The sequence below is a fragment of the Dermacentor silvarum genome, chromosome 1, assembly GCF_013339745.2.
Source record: "Dermacentor silvarum isolate Dsil-2018 chromosome 1, BIME_Dsil_1.4, whole genome shotgun sequence".
Taxonomy (NCBI): Eukaryota; Metazoa; Arthropoda; class Arachnida; order Ixodida; family Ixodidae; genus Dermacentor; species Dermacentor silvarum.
The window spans coordinates 78,531,216-78,554,685 of NC_051154.1; the positions used below are offsets into that span (position 1 = coordinate 78,531,216).

The 23,470-nt window shown below is 44.7% G+C and overlaps 1 protein-coding gene across 1 annotated transcript in view; it reads right to left on the bottom strand.

The window, feature by feature from the left end:
- LOC119431177 (pseudouridylate synthase RPUSD2-like) overlaps nucleotides 1-23,470 on the bottom strand; it is a 69,670-nt gene that overhangs the window by 43,626 nt on the left and 2,574 nt on the right. The window contains exons 4-6 of the mRNA XM_037698653.2: nucleotides 12,452-12,552; nucleotides 9,303-9,390; nucleotides 9,091-9,169 (exon numbers count right to left, since the gene is read on the bottom strand). Of these exons, the coding sequence (XP_037554581.2) occupies nucleotides 9,091-9,169; nucleotides 9,303-9,390; nucleotides 12,452-12,552 (268 nt within the window). The remainder of the gene's footprint in view (nucleotides 1-9,090; nucleotides 9,170-9,302; nucleotides 9,391-12,451; nucleotides 12,553-23,470) is intronic.

Genomic DNA, 23,470 nt, shown 5'->3' on the forward strand with positions numbered 1-23,470 from the left:
CGTGGAGGTGGGGTGTGTATAATAGTTAAAAGTTCTCTGAATGCTTCGTTGATTGATTGTGAAGTACCAGAAACTCTCTGGTGTAAAATAACTCGTGAAAGTACTGTTTTTCTTATCGGAGTTGTATATCGGCCACCCTCAAGCTCCCCTGAGTTTCTCGAAAACCTGAATAAGTTTTTATATTCTCATGTAAATGGGAACACTAGGTTGGTAATGACTGGAGATTTTAACCTACCGCATATAGACTGGAAAAATTTTTCGTATAGTGGTGTGGATTCAGTAAGTGCTGAAAAAATACTAGACATTATGTTTACGTACAATTTGAAACAAATCGTGCTTGAAGATACTAGAATTACACCGACGTCAAGGTCAGTACTAGACTTGGTGTTCCTATCAAATAAAATAAATGATTACAGTGTGACGGTAGAAGATGGTATATCGGATCACAGGATGATCTGTCTCGATGTGCCTATCCGAGCAACTAGAAAAGTGAAGAGCTATGTTCCAGTAAAAATTAAGGACTATGCTAGGGCTGATGACACTTCGATTCTTGATTTTTTGGAGATTCAATTTGATACTTTCAAGAGTACCGCTGGTCTAAAAACAGTAGAAGAATTATGGCAAGAATTCAAATGTGTTATAAGTCATTGCATAGACAAATATGTTCCATCGCGGGTTAAAAAAACAAAGCAGACAAGTCCTTGGATCACTCGAGATATAATTCATATGAAAAGAAGAATTAAGAGATGGCGTAAAAGGAACACGTCGCCAGTGGTCTTGGCTAATCTAAAAACTGAACTCAAGCGTACTTTGGCTAAATCTAAACAAACATTCTTTGAAAAAAACCTCAGCGATTTCCTTAGGTCCTCACCACAAAAATTTTGGCGATATTTTAGCGACAGGAAAGAAATGGTTGACGAAATTCATGTTGGAAGCAACATTATAAGAGAAAAGGATAAAATAGCAAGCAATCTTAACAATTTTTTCCAATCTGTATTTACCGTCCCAGAAACTACTGTGAGTATAGAAGAAGCCTTACATATTCCCCCTACTGTTCCAATGGAAACACTTGAAATCAACCAGCAAGGGATATTTCAGCAACTACTCAAATTAGATACGAAAAAATCGAGTGGACCCGATAATATACCTGCTGTATTCCTCAAACGATACGCAGAATGGATGTCACATTATCTAACTATCATCTTTCGAAAATCATATACAACTTGCTCACTGCCGCAAGACTGGCGCACCGCGTTCGTGATACCTGTATTTAAAGGAGGTAACCGAAGACAGGCAACAAATTACCGTCCAGTGTCACTTACTTCAGTTACTTGCAAAGTCTTCGAACATATAATAGCAAAACACATACTCAGGTTTCTAGATCAGAACAACTTACTATATCCTTATCAACATGGCTTCAGGACCGGGTTATCAACTGTTACACAGTTAATAGAAACAATTCACGACTTTGCAGGTGCAGTAGATATAAGACAACAGGTTGATGTGGTTTGCGTGGATTTTGCGAAAGCTTTTGATAAAGTGCCTCATGTCGAATTAATCTTCAAATTACACAATGCAGGAATAAATGAATGTGTAATAAAATGGATTGAAGCATATTTAACAAACCGTACGCAGGTAGTTAAACTGGATGACTATGTATCAGATTCATTAGCTGTACTCTCAGGAGTGCCCCAAGGCTCAGTATTGGGACCACTACTGTTTCTCCTTTATATCAATGACATCAGTAGTGTGGCAGAAGAGGGTGTTCAGGTTAAGCTCTTCGCAGACGACTGCTTAATTTACACCACAATTACTAAACTAGATGACCAGCTTAAAATTCAGAAATGTTTGCAAAATTTAGATGATTGGTGTAAGAAATGGAAAATGGAAATAAATTATTCCAAATCTACATATACACACATCAGTAAAAAGAAAGCTATCTATTCCTTTTCTTACAGCATTGCCGGACACTTGTTGGAGAATGCGCACCAGTTCAAGTATTTAGGGGTAACAATAACACGAAATTTGACATGGAACCAACATATAGATAACGTCTGCATGACAGCCTATCAAAAGTTGTACTTTCTGAGAAAAAAACTAGAACATGCATCGCGTAATGTAAAACTTATTGCATACACCACCTTCATCAGGACGATACTAGAATATTCAGCCGTTGTTTGGAGCCCCCATCAAGTGACGCTTAAGAGAAAGTTGGAAAGGATACAGAGACTGGCGGCACGTTTTATTTGTTCGACGTACCGAAGGAAGGAATCGGTCACGCTGATGTTACAGCGTTGCAACTTGGATCTTCTAGAGGTTCGTCGAAAGAAATTTAGGCTGAAGGTACTTTATCAAATAATGCAGGATCAACTTAAGATTGATAAGCTCAAATATCTACATGCTCCCGGCAAAAGAAACCCGCGAACTAACCACGACTACGTCATAAAGCCGTTCCAAACTAACAGTGATACATTTCGATACTCATTTTTTCCGGATGCGATAGAAATGTGGAACCAATTGCCAAACGCTATTGTTAGCCTAAAAGATGTCACCGACTTTGAAAACGCTGTTGAGGCGTATTTACGGGAGTTACCAATTTAGTTTGAAGTGCCAAGTGATATGTGCGACTTGGTGTTCATTGTACGTATTTTGTAAATGACATCTGTGTGCTGACCAGTATTCAAGTGAACATCTTATTCACTGTGAATTGACTTTGCGTACACTGACATTGTGCATATTTCTTGTGTGTAATTGTATTGTCCTCTCTGTTATGACCCTCTATGAGGGTTGACAGTATTAATAAATAAATAAATAAAACACGCACTACAGTTTACACGGACTCCCGAGCGGCAATTAGAGCGTTCGCATCGGGACTGATAGCCAAACAGGCAGCCAGGATTATCAACGGCAGACCCCCCTCAGACACTATTCATCACATAGTCTGGTTCCCAGCACACATGGGATCAGACGTATTCCCGGGTCACCTGAACCCCAATGAGATAGCCCACGACCGTGCGCGAGGTTTCATATGCCGCGACGGGATGGTGTCTCGAGTGAGTTCGGGAGAGCTCTTCCACAGTGATCCTCTAGTTACTTTTCAAGAAATCACATCACATTACAGAGGGGATAGGCAGAGTTTTCCCTCCCCCCATCATAAGCTCAACAGATCCCAATCTAGCACGCTCCGCATGCTCCAGACGGGGTCCTACCCCTCTAGGGGCTTTCTGAACAGACTTCACCCCGACATCGATCCATTCTGCCCAGATTGTGGCACTGAATTTTGCTCATTAAATCACATGCTCTGGCAGTGCCCTGTGTTACAGGATTTTAACCAAGAAGAAGACTGGACGAAGGCCATCACAGATCCCAGACAAGACGTCCAACTCCTGGCTGTCCAGAGGGCCCGTGAACGAGCGGAGAGGCACGGCCTCTCTGTTCCGACATGGGACTAGCCAACGGCTAGCAGGCCCCCCTGCCTAGCTTCTCAGGACCTAAATAAAGTGTTTACTACTACTACATTAATGAAAATGTCACTAACGAACGCTTTACACCAGTAAGTAGGATTTGAAACCTCATTGCCGCTTTATGTGCTCTCTGTATACAGGACGCGTCACAAAAAATGGCACTACCAGTGTTGTTGCTGCTGTACACCTGTCCGGTGATCCGGTATAGCGTAAATGATAATACGTAAAACTCCACGGCGGTATTTGCGCCATTGTGCCATCGTGCAGGAGCTTCTTATTGATGTTCTTGTAATTAGATGGCAACCTGTTAGCTGGTTGGCAAACAGAGAAACGCCTCCCATCAATTACAAAAGCAACAAGCAAAAACCGCTGACAGCGCAACGTATAAATAGCTTTCATGTTAAGGAGCTAAAGCAACCCTAATGTACTGTTTTGGAATAAAAATATTATACGTTGAGCAAGAAAGACACAAATTTTCGGATACCAACAGAAATTTCATTCAAATGAAACAAGTTGGATCGGAGTTAAGAAATTCCCAAGCTAACATTTTTGTGCATATGCGTTTGCTGCTAAATTACATAGACCTATAATAACAAATTTGTGAATCTATCAAAGTATCTTAAGATACAAATGGAAAGTATCGTATTGGATACAATAACTGCGGTAGTATCTTGCATCTCAAATACTTTTTTCACTGAGTATCTTGTATCGTATCATGATACAATTGCAAAGTATCTTTGTCCAGCCCTGATTGTGGTCCTTGGAGTACCCATCAAATTTGTGCCCATAGTAACCTTTGGGTTGGAAAATAGCTACAGGTATGCATGAAGGGCTTGATTTGAAATATTAGCAAACAATGAAAGTCCAGACAAAAGCATGATGATTTTGAATAGAGTTTTTGCAGATGCTTTTGCAAAACATGAATTTTTGTTCCCAGTTATTTGCATTACAAACTGTCCAACTTGTTTGCAGCTATCAAGCCATTCAGAGGCTGGTGTAATGCTGAGGCACGTGGTACGCCTTCTCATGTGGCATGCTTGCCATATGAGAAAACTATCTTACTGTGGTCAAAAAGAAATACAATCTACAGTAGAACCTCATTGATATGTTCCTTTTTGTTATATATTTTCCTGGCTTTTAGGCTCTGAAGCACCAGTCCCCTTTAGTTTCTATAGGGTCATGTGTATTAACTTCCCATTTATTACACTTTTGTTCCTGGTTGTTACATCCAGAAACTGCGACGATGCACCACTGACGTCACACCACTGACGTGACATCACTAACGTGGCACTACTGATGCGGCACTATTGGCGGTGGCCCCAATGTTGACTACAGCATGTCATCACTAAAAACGGCCACTTCGTAGAAGCTGCCCTGTGGTGCAGAAGGATCACCACCATAATGTTCAGATTGTTGCTGACATCAACAGCTCACAAAGTTGAAAGCGAAGAGGAGGTAAATGAACGCCACATGGGGTCGACCCACAACTACGGTCATGGACGTTCAATACCTTGTATGGTAACTTCAATATACTAGGCTGCGAAGGAATGAAAAAAAAAAAAAAAAAAAAGGCTGTGAGCACTCAAAAGAGGCTGCTATTGAAGATTCAACCCAAGAGCCAGATGGAAATTATGAGCCTCATTTAACGCGACTCACGGCTATGACTGCTCCAAACGAAGTATGTATTGTTCAATCTAACAGCCAGGCATCGATAATGAGCAGCGATACCGAGTGGCATTTTGAACAGTTTGTTTGCTTTCTATTCTGCTTCAAATAAGGTTTTGCTTCTTCTCTTATCAGTAGTGCAGCTGCAAGCGTTATCGGATGTTTTACCAGATCATACGTTCCTTTTCCATGGTCCCTTAAAAAAGTATCGACAGGGTTCTACTGTACTTGAAGATCTGCAGGCTGCGCTTTTTAAGGTCTTGATGGTTTAGAAAACAAATTTCCACAGCAGTGTTGGATGTAGGCTTGCATGAAATATGGATGTTTGACAGATGTTTGCGCTCAATCTAAAGGCATGCTTGCCACATGCAAATCTGCCATTGCCAGAGTGTGTATATATTCCATTCTTGCCACCAAAGTAATCCGCTGAAAGTAAACTTGGGCACACAAATTTTGAAAGGCCTTCCAGAATAGATAAGGCAGTTGATGCTTGTTCTCCAAGTGCACGTCTTCTCTACTACTTCTTGTTGAGCCTGTGAAGCCTTTGAGCCTGTCTTGTGAAGCTTTTGACCCAACTTAGCAATACATTGCAGAAGCCTGCCACACTCTCTGCCCTGCATAGCTAGAATGAACACGCCAGAAATAAATAAAAGGCAAGCTGTGTGCAGTGGATGCATTGTTTGTAAATCCTTTCTTTCCTCAAAATATCCATGTGCAATGGGAAATACTTACCGTAAAATTCCGAGCAAGCGTCCCCCCTCGAGCAAGTCGAAATTACCGGCAAAGTTAGGGGGGGCGCTATCCCGGAACGGCACCAAAATTCAAGATGGCCACGACAAAATTTTCCCGCAAAAAAAAAAAAAAAAAAAAAGCGCAGTGGGAATAGCATTGAAATTTTATTGAACATGAACTTTATTAAGCCAAAGATTTGTTAGTGGTGGTTATCACTCTCAACACCACCGTTACTCAAAACCACCAAAAGAACTACAGAAAGCGCATCGACGCTGCACCGGCGCGTCACCGGTCGCGGCGACGCGAACATTGGTTATGCAGCTTCTATTCCAGGCAAAATTACGTCCGCGAGAGTAAAGTGACGCGTAATGTTCACTTTATTAAAAACCATGTCCACGGTGAAACGTTTAGCACTAATGAGAGTTCCGATACAAGTATACAAGTGAAGCTCAGCTGCAGTGCATGGCTACCGACGGCGGACCGCAAACCGCGGCTCGGCCATGCTCGCATCGCAGCTGGTGGCGCCTCAAATATCAGCATGTTTTCTTCATCGTGTGAAATTATTACGAAGAGAGAGTAAAGCGGCAACGACGGTAACAAAACATTGCTGCTTGGGAGCGTCGGCGGTTCGTGCTGAAGCGCCGTCTGCAACAGATTCGAAGTGAACTGAAAAAGGCCTAGCGACGATATTGGTGGCGAGTGATTAGCAGCGGTGAAGCTGCCGGCGATGCCACAGCGTAGCCGCGACCACTCCTCTGTCACCGAGTGGTCACATCGCTGTGCCGCAGGGAACTCCTTTGTGCCGTGCGAGAGGCAGATCTCGCCGTCGGCCGGCGGTCCGTGAACTACAGACCGCCAGCCGCAGTTCGCCCCGATGCACTCGTGTGCCCACTGCGGCGCCCGGGTACGACCATGATTCGATGAAATGGCTCATCGGGGCATCCCAATGCACACCGGTGCGATTTGCCAAATTTTCCATCATTTTCGTGGACTGGATGTGGCAGGCCAGTGTTGGTGCGGAGCGGGAGGGGGGGGGGGGGCAGTTTCCCGGAACGGCGCGAAAATTTGAAATTAGCAGTGACGTTAGGGAGGGGGGCTCTTGCACGGGTGGGGGCGCTTGCTCGGAATTTTACGGTATACACATGATGTAGCAGCGCAAAGAACAGACACAGACAGGAATCCAACTCGCTTAGTCTTCTGTTCTTGCACTTATAAACGACGCAACAAATTCATATTTAGAAACGTATTCACTGTGTAGTAGCAAAGTTTCGTCGACCAATCGCAGAGGTCCCACATAATATCAATCAGCACCTTCGCAGTCTCGGGAGGGACAGTGGGCGTAATGTAGAAATTCAAGGGCTTTGCATTTCGTCAAGGACAGTACTGAAATATGGCCAAGTGTTTAAAGGCTTGGCGTGGACATAGGACATGTGCCCAGTGTGCTCCCCTGGCTATGCCCCTGTGATTGGCCACTACAAGTTGCTTGCATAGACAGCAAAATAACTGAACTGTTTGTCAAAATGAAAATTGTGAAGAAGCAATGACTGTTAAACTTTAGTTTTCCAGTGTCGTTATTAATGGGCACACAGATATAAGCATTATTAAGGGGAGAGGCGGGTCAGAAAACGGCGATTTTCATTAAAGAAATAGGTTTTGTGTTTTTAGTTGTTTCAGCAACATTGATCTCTCCTATTTCACATATGAAGAAATCAGAGCCAGAAATGATCGGGAAAAGTATAATAAACTCGGTTGAAGCACTTGAGGTGGCAAGAAAAGGCACAGATATGACACATATTCCAGCGCGCGATGCGTCAAACCGCGGTGTCGCACGCCATTGGGCTCATGCAAGGTGGTAGGCCTAAGCTTTTTCTCTCCAAGGTTATATTTGCCGCATCACAGTCTCCCCGGTAAGTAATAATAATAATTAACAGAAGTAAACAACTTTTGTAACTTTCAATCGCATTTTTCTCAATTTCATATTTTGAGCAAAACAAGGCATTTGTGCACAACATTTTATGTACTTATTGTGGTCCAATCAAGACCACATTTGATGGGCGTAATTTTTAGGATATGTAGAATGCACTTATCTAGGATTTAATGCAATCACTTAATTTTTTAAGGATGAAAATTTTTAATGTACTCGGGCACCAGCCACTGAATATGAAGCACCAGATACGAAATTCTCTTAAATTGTTGCCTGTAAAGGGAATCACATTATCTTGCGTATTAGCACTCAGTGGAGTGTTAGGAATAAGAAAAATAATTTTGCACTGCTCTATCATGCTAACTGCTAAGTCCAGCAGCTGCACAAACATGCACTGCTTCTCACTTATGCATGGCACTTAGGACATGAAAGCATCGAGATGTCCTAAAACTAAAAGTAGATTTCGAATGAAGAGATCAAGCTGTACAAGTGGTAGAATTTTTATTCGCCCAACATCATTATTTAAAAAGAAATGTTTCTGAGGAGCATCTCCCCTTAAGCAATAAAATACTGCCACTACTCTTGTTGGCACAAAGATACCATAAGTACAGGGGGGCAGAAAATATTATGGGATCTGTGAGCGCATGTGTTGACTTTTGTGATTGTGTACCTGCCAATACGCCCACTGCTTGCCAGCTTGCTGTCACAACTGCGATGAATGCACAGGGTTACACTAGGACAGCAGCGTCCGTTTTGGCCAGCAGAACATGCAGTGCATTGTTGCATGTTACATCAGCTGAAACGGTGCGCGTCTAGCATAATTTTTTGCGCTCATCACGATTAGAACAGCAGGCTGGCCAAAAATTTGCATATTGGCAGGCACATGGAAATGCATGAGCAATGCCATGGCTTGACATCAGGCGCTTGCTTCGTCAGAGGGCACTGGAATACAGTTTGGCACATGCTCGCAGATCCCATAATATTTTGTCCGTGCCTGTACATGTTTCCTGAGATTAGAAGCATACTGTCAAACCGCTGCTGCACAAGCTCTGCCAGTAGGTGAGTTGACTGAATTCTAAATTTCCTCAATAGATCGACAGAGCCAGATATTTAGCACTTGCCAAGACAGTCAAAACAGTTTGCATAGGGTGCTGTGCATTTCTTGTCTAGACAGCTGTGATGCACAATTCAATGTCCTTGACCCCCTTTAAGGAACAATTTTAGCAAATTTTATGACGTTAGGCCCTTCCTCTGCTAAATAAACAATCAGCTGCCCACTTATCGACTAGTAATGGGGACACTCACTGTGCAAATTCTGCAAGCCATGTTCCTTGGCCAGGATGAAAATAACAGAGTTGTGACGATACCTTCCACATGGATGAACCTCAAGAAACAAAATCAAAGAGTAAAGTTAGAGAAAATTACCACTGCTAAACTACTACACTGTGCAACATGACTAGCAATGGGACTTCCACTACTAGTATTATGCATAAAAAGAACAAAGCTTGCATACTTACAGGTACAGATGGTGGTTTATCAATGACAACCATGTCATCAGCATTATGAAGTATCTTTATGGGTGCTCCAAGAACAGGAACTTCATGCCTGTTAAAAAAAAGTTTGCAGATGCTTGGTGGTCAAAATGGAACGGACTAGATCATGAACAGTTGACAAATCTTCAGACACTCAGTGGGCATACCTTAAATACTGAAATTATACGCTTGAAGGAACACTTTAATTAAACACAAGACAAGCTGAAAGAGGTGTGGTGTACAATACAGAAGATGGAGCCCCAAATCTGCACGCCCATAACGAGACTTTAGCCTGCTTCAGAAAGTTGTTAGTGAGCTGGACTTCCTTGACATCCAAAAACACAATCTCTGACGATGAATGTTGGATACCCTTTGGATTGAAGAAGACAATGTAACACGTCTATAGAAGACAAAAGTCATAGAGCTAGAAGCTCACTTTGTGCCAATAAAAAGTGCCATCTTTCTTGCACATATTGTCCAGCTGGTTCTACCTTTCCTGACACTAAAGAGGTCCACATTCAGAGATGAAGGGAAGTTCAGCTGTTAACACCGCCGCTTAACAAGCAAATAAGAAGGTGCTGGGGAAGATCTGAGAAAAAACCATTAAAGGGGCATTGTAAAATTTTTTGAACGTAAGAAAATGTTTGCGGTCTGTATACCCTGAACATCGAACCAAATATTATTCTCTTGCATGCAGCAGGAAGTCCACAGTCTCTTATAAAGATTGCTTGCTCCCCTCCTGCGACTTTCGAGGCCTCCTCTATTATGCCCCATCTATGATGTCACAGACACGGGCAATAGCAATGATGGAAGCGGCACTTGGTTTTTTGGAGCAGCTTTAGAAGCAGGAGAAATCAAGGTCAGAGTAGTAATAGATGCTTTTGAAACAGAAAGGTTTGCTGTTTAGAGCAAGGAAACAATGCTTGGGAGCAGTAACTTACTGCTCTGGTGCAAAGAGGAAGCACTGTGTGGAAGATACTACTACTACTACTACTATATTACTAATAAAAAAAAAAACAAGGAAAACAAGCCGTATGAATTAGTTCTGAAAAAGTGCATCCATTATGTATTATACTAAGATGCATGTTTTTTTCTTTAACTTGCTGCTCCATTTCTTCATAACGGATAAGAAGATATTTAACCACAAATGCACATTTAATTCTGTATTTCAATAAAGAGGTAATTCCCCCCTTGCTGTTCTTGGCTTCGTTATTCATTTCATCTGCTAAACTTATGTCTACAAGTCGAATACATAGAACGGCCCAATTCGTTAATAATACGGTAAGAGCACTGTATCCTTGCACATTAATAATGCGCCTGGATAAGCTCATGCGCTTAAAGTGCATGCTAGTCACAGCAACACGACGGCAAGTTGGGCCAGTTGGTCGGGATTCATCATGGGATTCATCGGATTCACAGCGTAGGGCGCATGAGCAATCTGCCGGGAACTACTGCTAACTCGCCTAATATATGCTTGTGTGCTTACTGGACGGAACGGCATAGGAAAATTACTTTGCGACAACATGCGACGCAAATCAGGCTGCACGACAGGCCACAGATGGGCGAGTGCAAAGTGCCTCTGCGGCTATGACCATCGCATTATTTTAGGTAGAGACCATTTCTACAAAGCACAACACAGAGCAAAATTATGTTTTCTTCATGCTGCTCGCCTTGTAAAAGGCAACAAAATTAATTTTCACCGAATGTCTCTCTCTCTCTTTTTTTAACACTATACCTGCGATAAATGAATAATTGGCGCAGCATACAGAACTCCCCGGCGGCAGCTGCTTCGTTGACACGGCCCAATATGGCAACAGCAAAAATTTCACAGTAGTGTCCATCAACCACAAGGGTTCGACCGTTAACGCAGCTTCGGTACGAAGCACGTCGTCATGTGCGGCCGAGCAAGTGGCCATTGCCTTGGCCCTCCTGGACGAGAAACATGCCAACATCTTCAGCGACTCCAGGGCAGCCACCCGCGCCTTCAGCGTTGGCGCCGTGTGTAAAGAAGCCTGTCACATCCTCGACGGCAAAAGCATTGCCACCCACACTCTTACGTGGTTCCCCGCTCACATGGGATCCATCATGGGAGGCCCGACAAACCTCAACGAGCTGGCCCACTCCAAGGCGCGAGGTCTCGCTTTCCGCGACCATGGAGAACTCCCCGGCGGGCCAGGAGTGGTGGAGAACAGAGATCAACCGACAACATACAATGAAATTACGCAGCACTTTTATCTCGGCAGGAGAGACTTTCCCCTTCCTCACAAGAAGTTAAATAGAGCGCAGGCATTGACCCTCAGATTATTGCAAACAGGCTCGTATCCCAGCCCGGCTTTATTACACAAGCTTTATCCCGACACTTATGCCAGTAGTTCTTGTAGGCACTGCAATGATTTCGCTAGCTTAGACCATATGCTCTGGCGTTGCCCCTTGTTACGAGGCACGGAACAAATAAATGAAGACAAGTGGCTCTCCGCTATCAAGAGCCCCGATGCCGGGGCACAACTATGGACTGTCCAGAGGGCCCACGATGCGGCGGTCGGGCATGGCCTGACTGTCCCAACGTGGGAGCGGCCCACTGCGCGATGAGTCGCGTACCTCAGGACGTTCATTAAAGTTTTACATCCATCCATCCATCCATCCATTTCCTTCATGGTGCAGTTTAGTGCAATTGGCGCAGCACTTCCATCACTGCAATAGCCCATTAGGCGATTGTTCACAGCCATGAGTTAGCCCCAAGGCAAACCTCGCACATGCAGACACCCCTCCAAACTTCAAGAAAACAGGAAAGCGGCAGTTGATAATGTGTGCTCTGGCCAGCGGGTTCTGGAATCAAAGCAGAATTATCTGAAAGTGAAGATTTCGATAATTGATTGAGGATTAACTAAGTGCTTGTCTTATTGCTGCTACCACTTAAAAAGTAAAAGTGGGCACATACTTTGTTCCAAGACCACTTGTTTTTATTCGTAAAATGGCTGGACAATCACTTTAAAAAACACCGAAAGCACTTTGCACTTGACAAATAAAAATACTTTTGCACTTAACATAATTTACAGAACCTGCTGGTTGGCAAAGATGTCCACTTTCCTTCAACGTCTGCCTAAACCGAGTCTAATTTAAATTATCATGCTTACCTGTGTAAAGTGTTGGCCAGAAGGTCATTGTCTTTGAGACGATAGTCTGTGCCTACAACCTTATTGTTCACTGTTACAAGGCCAGCTTTTATAGCATTTTCCTGGGGTAAAAATGAAAAACAAATCATGCTGACCATGGAAGAACATACACTGGACTCCAAACAAATAGTTCAATTGCATAGACACATTGTGACAAAACAATGGCAAGACAGATCCCAACCTTATAGATAGTGACGTACCCTTAAGGTTACAACTCATGCTTACAATGATAGTTTTTTACTCATCACAGTTCCATTAACATTAAAGAAGTACCAACACAAAACTACTAAGCTAATTTTTCTCAGCAAGTGGATATTACATAAAGATTATGCAGATGGCCAACTTCCGATTGGAGTGCCCTACTACATGGACACAGCGTGAGGGAGACCAATGATGCAAGCCAGCTTTCACGACATTCAGTGAACAGTGCTAGTGTCACCAATAGCTATTGTGGGCAAGTGCATGCGGAAGCAAGAGACATGATTTCTAACTTTAATCAACATTCTCTACTTAAAAATACTGACAACTGGCCAAAATTTGTTGCAAGACTATCATGAAAAGAATGTGCTTTTTATTGATAAAATCAAACAGTATGTTAGTGGTTTAAAGAGGTACTATAATTTTATATCAGCACAGAAACTCGCACAAAACTGCATGCCGTGCCATTCTACTGCGAACATTTTCTAGTAACATTGGTACTAATGCATGCGAGTTTGAGAACCCCAGTATTCTGGGGTATCCCTGTGAGATACAAAATCCTGTGAGCTCGTGCCATAATGGGATGTAGGCACTGTCGGATGAGTGCCGCTGGCAATGACCGCAGTACAAAAGACAGTTTTACATGAAACACATACTCAAGACACATTCATGCACACACACAAAAAGCGTAATGTTATCTAAGAAATAAATCAACAATTCTGATAAGCCACATGAGGATTGCCTTGACAAAAGACTAGACCAAAACTTAGCATCCCTAATTCTCTAAGTATGCGAGAGCATACTTAATTGTGATGATTATGACATCACAACAGTTGTGCATACATGCGTCACAGGCTTCCTTGCGTACTGATTAATCTGCCACATTTCCATACCTTGTATCTCTTACAAACTTGCAATTTCGTGCACACTGTGATGCGCTCACGTCCGCTCAACACAACTAGGGTTTTTTGTTAGATACCTCCAAAGTGGGTGAAGTCTGACTAAAATGCTATAAGTAAACCCTTGACCAATGGTGGGATCGAACCTCTGTCTCCCAGCACGGCAGCTCAATGCTCTAACCATTAGGCCACAACTGCACATGTGCTTCCCTTGTGCCAAAGCCGCTCTTTGAAATGTCTGGTGCATGCGTCACGAGACATTTTCTCACTCCTTCCCCTGCGACAGCGAGCACTCTGATATGCTGTGTATTCTTAGAATGCACAGCCTTTGGGATCACCCCATATTGTCTGTTAGGTATACAGTTGAACGCCTTTATAACAAAGTGCTTGAGGCCTCCGAAATCATTCGTTATACAGGTCACTTAGTTGTAAAAGTCGCGTACTGCACAGCACACAATAGAACCAGGACAGGATTATTCAGTTATTATACAGGTCATTTCGTAGTAGAGGCGTCTAATGCTATCCCATTAAAAAAGATTAATTTCTTAAGGTTCAGGTAACATTTATTGCCAGCATTGACTTATTGCTGTTTCCAGCACAGAACTACATGAATACGATTGCGCCTACAGATAGAAAAATTTGTATTAAAAAAACCTTCCACAGCGTTTCACTTGAATCACTGCAGGACTGGGTGCTCTAGACGGTGAGCTTTCAATTAGACTAAGAAAACAGGTACTGTAAAGACCATTTGACAGTCCCTATAAATGTAAATAGGTACTAAATTTAAATACTAAATATAACATGGCAAATCAGTTCTGCACAATTCTGCAAGGTGAAGGAACATTCACGAAAGGAAAAATTGACATTCACCTGTATGTAGCATGAAGCTACAAAGGATACCCACACGTGTTTGTCAGACACAAAGCCTCAGAGTTGAAAAAAAGGACCAGGATGAATTTTCCTTCAACTACGAGGCTTTGCTTCTGAGAAACTCGTGTGGGTTTCCTTTGTAGCTTCATGCTACATACAGGTGGATGTCAATTTTTCCTTTCATAAATATTGTTATGAGCCATGCACCTATCCTGCGGACAAAATAGAAGTGGCATAGCAGATAAGGAATAGGACAAGCTGTATCCTGGCCCGCCATCTTCGTTGTTGCGGTGCCACTCGCTATAACTTGTAAACATTGTGTATAAACCTTTTTTGACATCTCCCCGTAACACCTTTAGTGGAACGTGCGGGGTATATCCAAAGGACACCACGGAACTTCGCTGCGGACATCTTGTGGGCCATACGACCATGTCGACTGAGAGGCCCATTGACTCAGCCTCGGCTACCGCAACATCGGTTGTCCTGGCCCAACTTTGAGACCCTGGTACTTTCTCCCCTTCGACAGAAAGTCGAAGACTGGTTAACGGAATACGAGTGAGCCAGCAAGAACAAGCGGTGGGCCCAAACCATAATGCTGGCTAAAGTTATCTACTACCTCAAGGGAACAGCCCGCATTTGGTTCCAAACACACGAGAAGGAACTGAATGGTTGGGAGACCTGCAAGCACAAACTGCAGGAGCTCTTTTGGAAGCCAGTCAGGCACCAGCAAACCGCCAAGAAGGAATTTTCGTGCCAGGCCCAAACATCAACTGAACCAGATGTCGTGTACATTCAGGTCGTGTAAGCTCCGTGTCAGCGAGTTGACGACAAAATGCCTGAAGCTGATAAAGTCAGCCGCATACTTAAAGGCACCGCCAATGACGCCTTTAATTTACTGATATAAGGACTGCTCTACCGTTGACAACATCATAAAGGAGTGCCGACGTTTTAAGGAAGCAAAGAGCCGTCGTGTCACGCAACGATTCGTGCGGCTCCCTAACACCGCCATAACCTCAATGTGTGAGGACGTCCAGCCTCCTGGTATCGAAAGCCTACTGCGTCTTGTGCATCGCGAGACTGAGGCCGCATCTCCATCTGTTCCTCCAGGCCCGTTCGTACAACGAGTCCCTCCCAGCAGTACCGTTGATCCAAGTCGTCGTACGCAAAATTGGCGAACGCAGGCATTCATCCCATCTGTGCCGTAAGTCGCCCTGTGATCGGCAATTTATTTCGGCCTCCCTGCCCACAATCGACCTATTTCGAATACCGCGATGCAAACCAGTGGCGCACGCGCGACGACAGGCCAATATGCTTCAACTGCAATGGGATAGGCCATATTTCCCGCCATTGTCGCTATCGCCAGCCATCGTCACCTTGTCCCGCGTACACTTACCGCCTGCTAAGTGCGCCCGGAAGACAGTTGGTCCTCTTCATTTCGTGCTCGCGATGACTTCCCGCACCCTGATGCTCCTGCTCAGACTCCACGCTACGACCGCTCGCCATCCTCACACGACCGGCGTTCGCGCTCTCCATTGCCCCGTCGCTCGCCGTTGCCATACCCTCGTCGTCCATCTTTGGAAAACTGACCAGTGCAGCTTCCAGAGGTGATGCTGCATTGGCCAACCAACCCGGAAATCCTCTGTTGACCCTGGCTACCCGACAAAACGTTTTGGACATAGAAGTGGACGGCGTGCCTGTTTCGACGAGCATAGACACTGGGGTGCAAATATCTGTAATGAGCGCTCACCTTTCTTGTCGTCTCCGCAAGGTTCTTACGCCCGCCACGTTGCCTGCTGTTCGCATTTCTGACAGCAGTACACCTTGCGTCGTTGGCATGTGCACTGCGCATGTGAGCTTCGCTGGCCATCAGACCTCAGTTCATTCACCGTTCTACACCAGTGTCCCCATGACGTGATCCTCGGCCATGACTTCCTGAGCACCGATTCTGCCCACATTGACTGCTCATCTGGCCTTATACAGTTGGAACTCCCTTCTGTACCCGACCTCAACACCGCGTCGCCACCGCGTTTATGTGTCGTCGCATATGTTAGTCTGCAACCACCTACCGCGACGTATGTCACGTTGACCTCAGAGCCCCTTGTTTGCGACGGTGACTATCTGATCTCTCCTTCTCTAGACACTCTTTTGATGGGGTGTGGCACTCCGCCACTCTGTTGTGACTGTTGCGGAGAACCAGGCGTGTATATTGATTCTTAACTTTGGACGATACCCCACAATTCCTTCCTGAAGACATCACGTTGGGCAGCATATCACCTTCAGGTGCACACGACCCTCTGGCCCTGACTATCGATGCTCCACAGTCGTTACTCGGAAGCCCGGACATAAGTACTATGCTTGACGACCCTCTTGATGGTATGATTGCCACTGATCTCTCCCCTTCACATTCCGAAGATCTTCACAGCTTGTTAGCATCTTACTGCAACGTTTTAGATTTTTCTTCGCCCCGTCTTGGCCAGACATCCCTTGTAACCCATCGCATCGATACTGGGAATGCTAGACCCATCCACAGGCGCCCCTACCGAGTGTCTGCATTCGAACGCCGTGTCAGTCAAACCGAAGTTGAGAAAATGCTAACTAAGGAAATCATTGAACAATCTGCAAGTCCTTGGGCGTCCCCTTTGGTGCTTGTCAGAAAAAAAGACAACAGCTGGTGGTTCTGGATCGACTATCGGTACCTGAACTAGACAACTAAAAAGGGCGTCTACCCTTTGCAGTGAACAGACGATGCGCTCGACTCTCTCCATGGCGCACGGTACTTTTTTTCATAGATCTTCGGTCCGGCTATTGGCATATTGCAGTTGACGAGCAGGATCGCAAAATCACTGCCTTCGTTACGCCCAATGGGCTCTAAGTCATACCCTTTGGGTTGCGTAATGCCCGGCAACATTTGAAAGAATGATGGACTCCCTCCTTCGCGGGTTCAAGTGGTCTACTTGTTTATGTTACCTCGACGATGACATCATTTGTTCACCCACATTCCCCAGTCATCTCCAGCGACTATTGGATATTTTGCAGCTGTTTCGCAGTGCCTGGCTTCAACTAAACTCCTCCAAATGCCACTTCGGACACCGAGAGATCACTGTACTTGGCCATCTTGTTGATGCTGCTGGTATCCGACCTGACCCTGCTAAAGTATGCGCCGTTACCAACTTTCCAACGCCACGTTTTTCACAAGACGTTTGCTCGTTATTTGGCCTCTGCTCTTACTTTTATCACTTTGTGAAAAACTTTGCAGAGATAGTACGGCCTCTCACATGCCTGCTCAAGAAAAACGTTCCTTTTACCTGGGGTCCTGCCCAAGCGTCTGCCTTTTCACAGCTGATCGCACTACTCACTATGCCACCTGTGCTGGCTCATTTTGACAATTCTGCTCCCACGAAAGTCCACACAGACGCCAGTGGCCATGGCATCGGCGCTGTTCTAGCTCAATGTCAAGGTGATCAGGGCTGTGTTATTGCGTATGCCTGCCGCCTCCTTTCTGTCGCTGAGTGGAATTATTCGATTACAGAGAGAGAGTGCCTCACTCTTGTTTGGGCCGTCGCAAAATTTCACCCTTATCTGTATGGCAGAACTTTTACCGTCGTCACTGACCATCCCACTCTCTGCTGGCTATCTTCGCTCAAAGATCCTACAGGTCGCCTTGGACGCTGGGCATTACGACTTCAAGAATATTCATATACGGTCATCCACAAATCTGGCCGATTGCATCGGGATGCCGACTGCCTTTCCCGGTACCCCGTCGACCAACTGGAACTTGCACAGAGTGACTACAGTCCTTGTGTGCTTGACATCTCTGAACTCTAAAACATTGCAGCTGAACAACGCCGGGACCCGGTTCTCCGTAAGATTATTGCACATCTCAACTCCCAGGCTCATGATGCCTCTCATCGACTTTTTGCGCTACATGATAACACTTTACATCATCAAAGCTTGCTTCCTGATGGTCCTGACCTCTTACTTGTGATTCCGCAACATTTCCGCTCAACTGTTCTGGCCCAGCTTCAAGATGCGCCAACAGCACATCACCTCAGCGTTTCATACACGCGCACGCCGTCTGTTCTACTGGCGAGGCATGTCCCGCTCGGTGTGCCGTTAAGTAGCCTCTTGTGACCTTTATCGGCGCTGGAAAAAGCTGCAGCTCCAGCCTGCTGGCCATCTTCAGCCTCTCGACGTTTCATCACGTTGGCCTCAACTTACTTGGTCCATTTCCTCTGTCTGTCCCAGGAAACAGATGGGTTGCCGTCGCCACAGACTATGTGACACCGATTCGCGACCACCCGTGCTCTTCCCACAAGCTGCGCGACCAACCTTGCGGACTTCTTACTCCATAACATCGTTCTGCAGCATCGTGAACCTCGGCAACTCCCTAACTGACCGGGGCAGACAGTTTCTTTCGAAGGTGATCGAGGACATTCTACGGTCTTGCTCGATGCAACACAAACTGACCACGGCCTACCATCCACAGACCAATGGCATGACGGAGCAGCTGAACCGAACAATCACCGACATGTTGGCAATGTATGCATCCACCGACCACCAGGATTGGGACACTGCACTGACCTTTGTGACATTGTCATTTAACACGTTAAGACATGTGACCACTGGTTATTCGGCCTTCTTTCTCTAATTTGGCTGAAATCCTACGCTGCCTTCTTCCATTGCCGTTGAATTCTTTTCTTCCGATTCTATTTGTCTACCATCCTCCGTCTAACTAGCGGTCGATCCCAACGATAAAAATGAAATGAATTGTCATGAAATACTGCTCGTTTTGTTCTCCACTGACACCACAAAGAGCTCACTACAAAAATCTTGCAATACCCAAAGCAAGGAGAAAATTAACTGCCTGTACTTGGCAGCAAGCTAACAAGTTGAAAAACCTGCACTCAATGCATGTGGAAATAGGCACCCTGCAATGCAGTTTGGCTGTACATGTCGCGCCACCTAGCAGCGGCGGTGAGCACCCGCGAGTAGGCCCTCACCGCCATTTCACCTTGGTCTGTACAGCGCTCAGGCCACCTGAAAGCTTCCTTTTCAGATTTTTCAATGGATTCACCGCGACCACTCGGCAGCTCTCCGTGAGAAGTGTGAACAAAAAGAACGTGCGCATATACTGCTGCTTTAGGTATTTTCACAACCGCGAAGGGGATGTCGGCATCAAATTGTGCCGCTTCCCTTCGAGACTGTGGGGAGAAACCCGGTGGCTGAAGGTGGATAGTCGCGTGGTTCGGGCCGTCAAGTAAGAGTCGCTCTTGCGAATTTCTGTTGAACTATGACGCAAACGCAAAATTAAAAAAAGAAAAAAAAAACACAAGGCAGCATCCATGAAAACGCACAATAAAGCGACAACTGCATAAACACGCGTGATCTGATTCCTGCTGTTGTAAATTGGTTTGGATAATTGTTGAGCTAGTCTCGCTCCAAAACAAATGCGCAGTGGTTGTTATGTGTCAAATCTAGCTTCGTAAGCGCTCCGCGTTGGACCTTTGTACGCACTGTAGTTCTTGTTGTACATTAATAAGCCAACGTGCGGCTCCTTTCTGCGCCTGGATCAAGACGCGACTGCTGAAACCGGGCTCATTCATGCCGACGTTTTCTTGCGTTTAGAACAACATAACTAAGGCTGGAGTGCACCGCAGCACACATCGAGTATTCGCAAAATAGCACTTCTCTCGCGCACGCTAGCACACATTTGTTCAGTCTTGGTGTTGCTTATAGTGTCAGCTGATTGCTCTCTGTTATGTTTCACCGGTGATGACCTCTCACACTGGAGCCCGAATGACAACACCAGAATATGCTCGAGGCACTTTGTCAACGGAGAAAAAAGCGCCATAAAGAATCATTCAAGTTACCTTCCAACTCGCTAAAACCTCGACAAATGTGATAATTAGCAAGGCACGCTCGAAGTATACTGAAGCTACAAATGAAAGTTAAAAAAACGTCTACGGCCGTATTTGCCCATTTAAGCGGAATAAATTATTTATTTGTTAACTTACTTTGAGTTCGACGTTGTAAACGTGCTTTATTTGTCGTGACAAGAACTTTGCTGCGATGTCCGTCCTGTTTACTTTTTTGACACGAAATTGTCGTAAAGTTGACGTCCTTCCTTTCTCGAGTGTCGGTGGTCGAAAATGGGCCTCAATGTTTTCAATTGCCTTAAAAACCACAGTTTAGAACGCCCGACTTGTTTCAAATGAGCGCCGCAGAAGCATGCCTTCGTAGAAGTGGCCGCCTCGGTGTTTCGCGGAACTGACACGGCGGCGCTGACGGCTGAGCCGATCGCTGCGCCGCCTGACCATTGAAGGGAGCCTATAGGGTGCCTCTATCACCACCTTTCTCTCTCTCCCACACAAACACATTTCAAGATCTATCTATTGAATTATTGAAGGGTAGAGACAGGCAAAATATATTCTTTATCCAATGAGTGTGCATTCATGTTTCTGACATCGACAAATTGTGCACAAACCCAGGTCACTGGCACCCCCAATAAATGAGAAGCTGACAAGAGAAATCACGCAGACAGCCAGTTACTACTCCTTCCACCTTGCGTTTTTTTCTTCTTTTCTGCGATGAGGGTTCAATGGCTCTGGCATCTTATTATGAAGACAGCAAGAGTCTGCAGCAAGCAGACTAAGGTAGAGTAAACTTTATGAGTCATCTCGCCACTGCAGTGACACCTGTATATGACACCAGCCCAGCCAACAGGACTCTGTTGACGAAAATCTTGCCCTAGGGAAAGGTGTTATGCAGGAAGATTATCCTGCCTTAGCCATGTGCATCCCTCAGTGTAAATAGAACCTATTTCTCCGTAAAGAAACCTTGTTTAACACACCTCCGTTGCCACTTTACATTCACAACCTAGGGATAGTGTGCATCCATGCCATCGCAACGCCAGCAACATGAGTAGCTGACACACCTCTTGCTCTTGTCGTGCAATCGGAACTGCATCAAAATTCTCAGCAGACAGTAAAACCTTCACCACCGAAAGCAAGACAGATAGTTGGACCTTGTTGGTGCTACGATAATTGTAGTTCTAAAGCTATAAACTGTGTTGCTTGAGGATCTCTATGCAGAATATGAGCAGTGTCCTTTCTATTGTTTCCACAAGGCACAAAAAAGGGAAAATATAACAAAATGATTGCTGAAAGTTAATTCACAGATCTTGCTCCACATAAAACTGTCAGCACTAATTCAGTCAAGCCTTGATTTATAAAACTATACATGCAGATAAAGACTTCCCGAGAATTTCATTAAACAGAAGCTTCTATACTCCAACAGCTCAAGCTTTTTATGGTCCCACAAAAGCCTCGTTGGCAAACGTGATGTGGGCCAAGCAGCTTTATAAGACATTTCAATAAACATTGGGGCAATATAGTTACAGGATTGCAGTGCCCCAATTCTACCTGTGCAACCAGGGTGGTACAAGGAGTTTCTTACAACGCTACCTAGAGAGAAATCTGGTGCCATCATCTTGAGAGATTCTGAATGAGATGTCTACAACAGGTATGTTGGGTTTGGTTTGTCTTGAATATGGCTTGGCTTAAAACTAGATCATGGCTGTGGAAATAAGACTTCTTTGGAACTCAATCTTCAAACAGGTCTTGGTTTTGCCCTTAATGCACTAGCGTTAATGCTTGCTCACATGTAACATAACAAATAAACAAAGAAAACAGAAACATATGAATTATACCAATGCCCAGTGGTAGTGCATCCCCTCAACTTTGCTCCAACTTCAGCAATTGCCAGTAGTACTGTTTACTGTGGTTTTAACTGCATGCATTAGTGCAAATACCTATAGGGACTAGTTTGTTAGAATAAATTAACTGTGACAGATGAAACACAGGTTGTCAGATGTGTTTTTAAACTGTCTTGGCCCTCTGGGGAAGATGTTAATCACAAGTTTGCTATTTCCTGGCATATCCATGCAATGCACTCTTTTCTTCCCTCCCTCCCCCCTTCCCCCATTCTTCAGAGAAAGTCCTACAACCAAAAGTGCCACTGATGCATGAGCATGAGGCCACTATTTATGGTGTGGCAAGATATTTTTAATCACAGGGGACAACACTATATATGAAGCAAGCTGTGACAGCAGCAGATCAGACAGAGCGTCTTGTGCACAAAAAATGCATCATGTGCCAGCAAGCTGCATCCCAAAGAGCAAGTGGAGAGGACAGTATCCCTGTAGCGACCATGCTAGCCACCACTCACGGAAAATTACATCTTTCTTCTTCTTTCTGGGGTTTTATGCGCCAAAACCAGTTCTGATTACGAGGCACGCCATAGTGGAGGGCTCCAGATTAATTTTCACCACCTGGGCTTCTTTAATGTGCACTACAATGCAAGCACATAGGCGTTTTTGCATTTCGCCTTCATCGAAATGCGCCTGCCACGGCCGGGATTCGATCCCGCGATCTCATGCTCAGCAGCGCAACACCTTAGCTATTATATATTATATTATATACTATATATAACACCATAGCTAAATTATATGCCGAACACATTGCACCACTGCAAGAAAGCTGCCAGAACCAGCACAGCACATGTTCATCATTGCAAGCATATGCTCTACTCTAATGGGCCAATATAACATTCTTGTTCTGAATTTGAGCAGGAAAAGGAAAAAAAAGTGTAAGATAAACATTGTTTTTTCAGTTCCAGCCAGTCGCTCTCACATGAATCATGAGAGACTGCATGATAACAGTGAATGTGCAGTATAGTGTGCAGCCTGCATTAGCGAATAAGGGTAAGACAGAGAAAAAATTTGTACCACTTTCAAGCTAAGAGAACACACACGGGCTCAATTTAGCACTGTAAAAGCAGCAATGCATGTCTTTTCGCAGTGCAATGCTAAGGATCGAAATGCTTCATTATTTAAAGCTTCTTCTAAATATGAGTTATAGGAGTTGTGACAGAAAATTTCAGTGTTATTTTTAGTAACGTCTTGGATAGCCATCAACCAAGTAATTATGCTACGGAGCTTCAAGTACATGAGAGT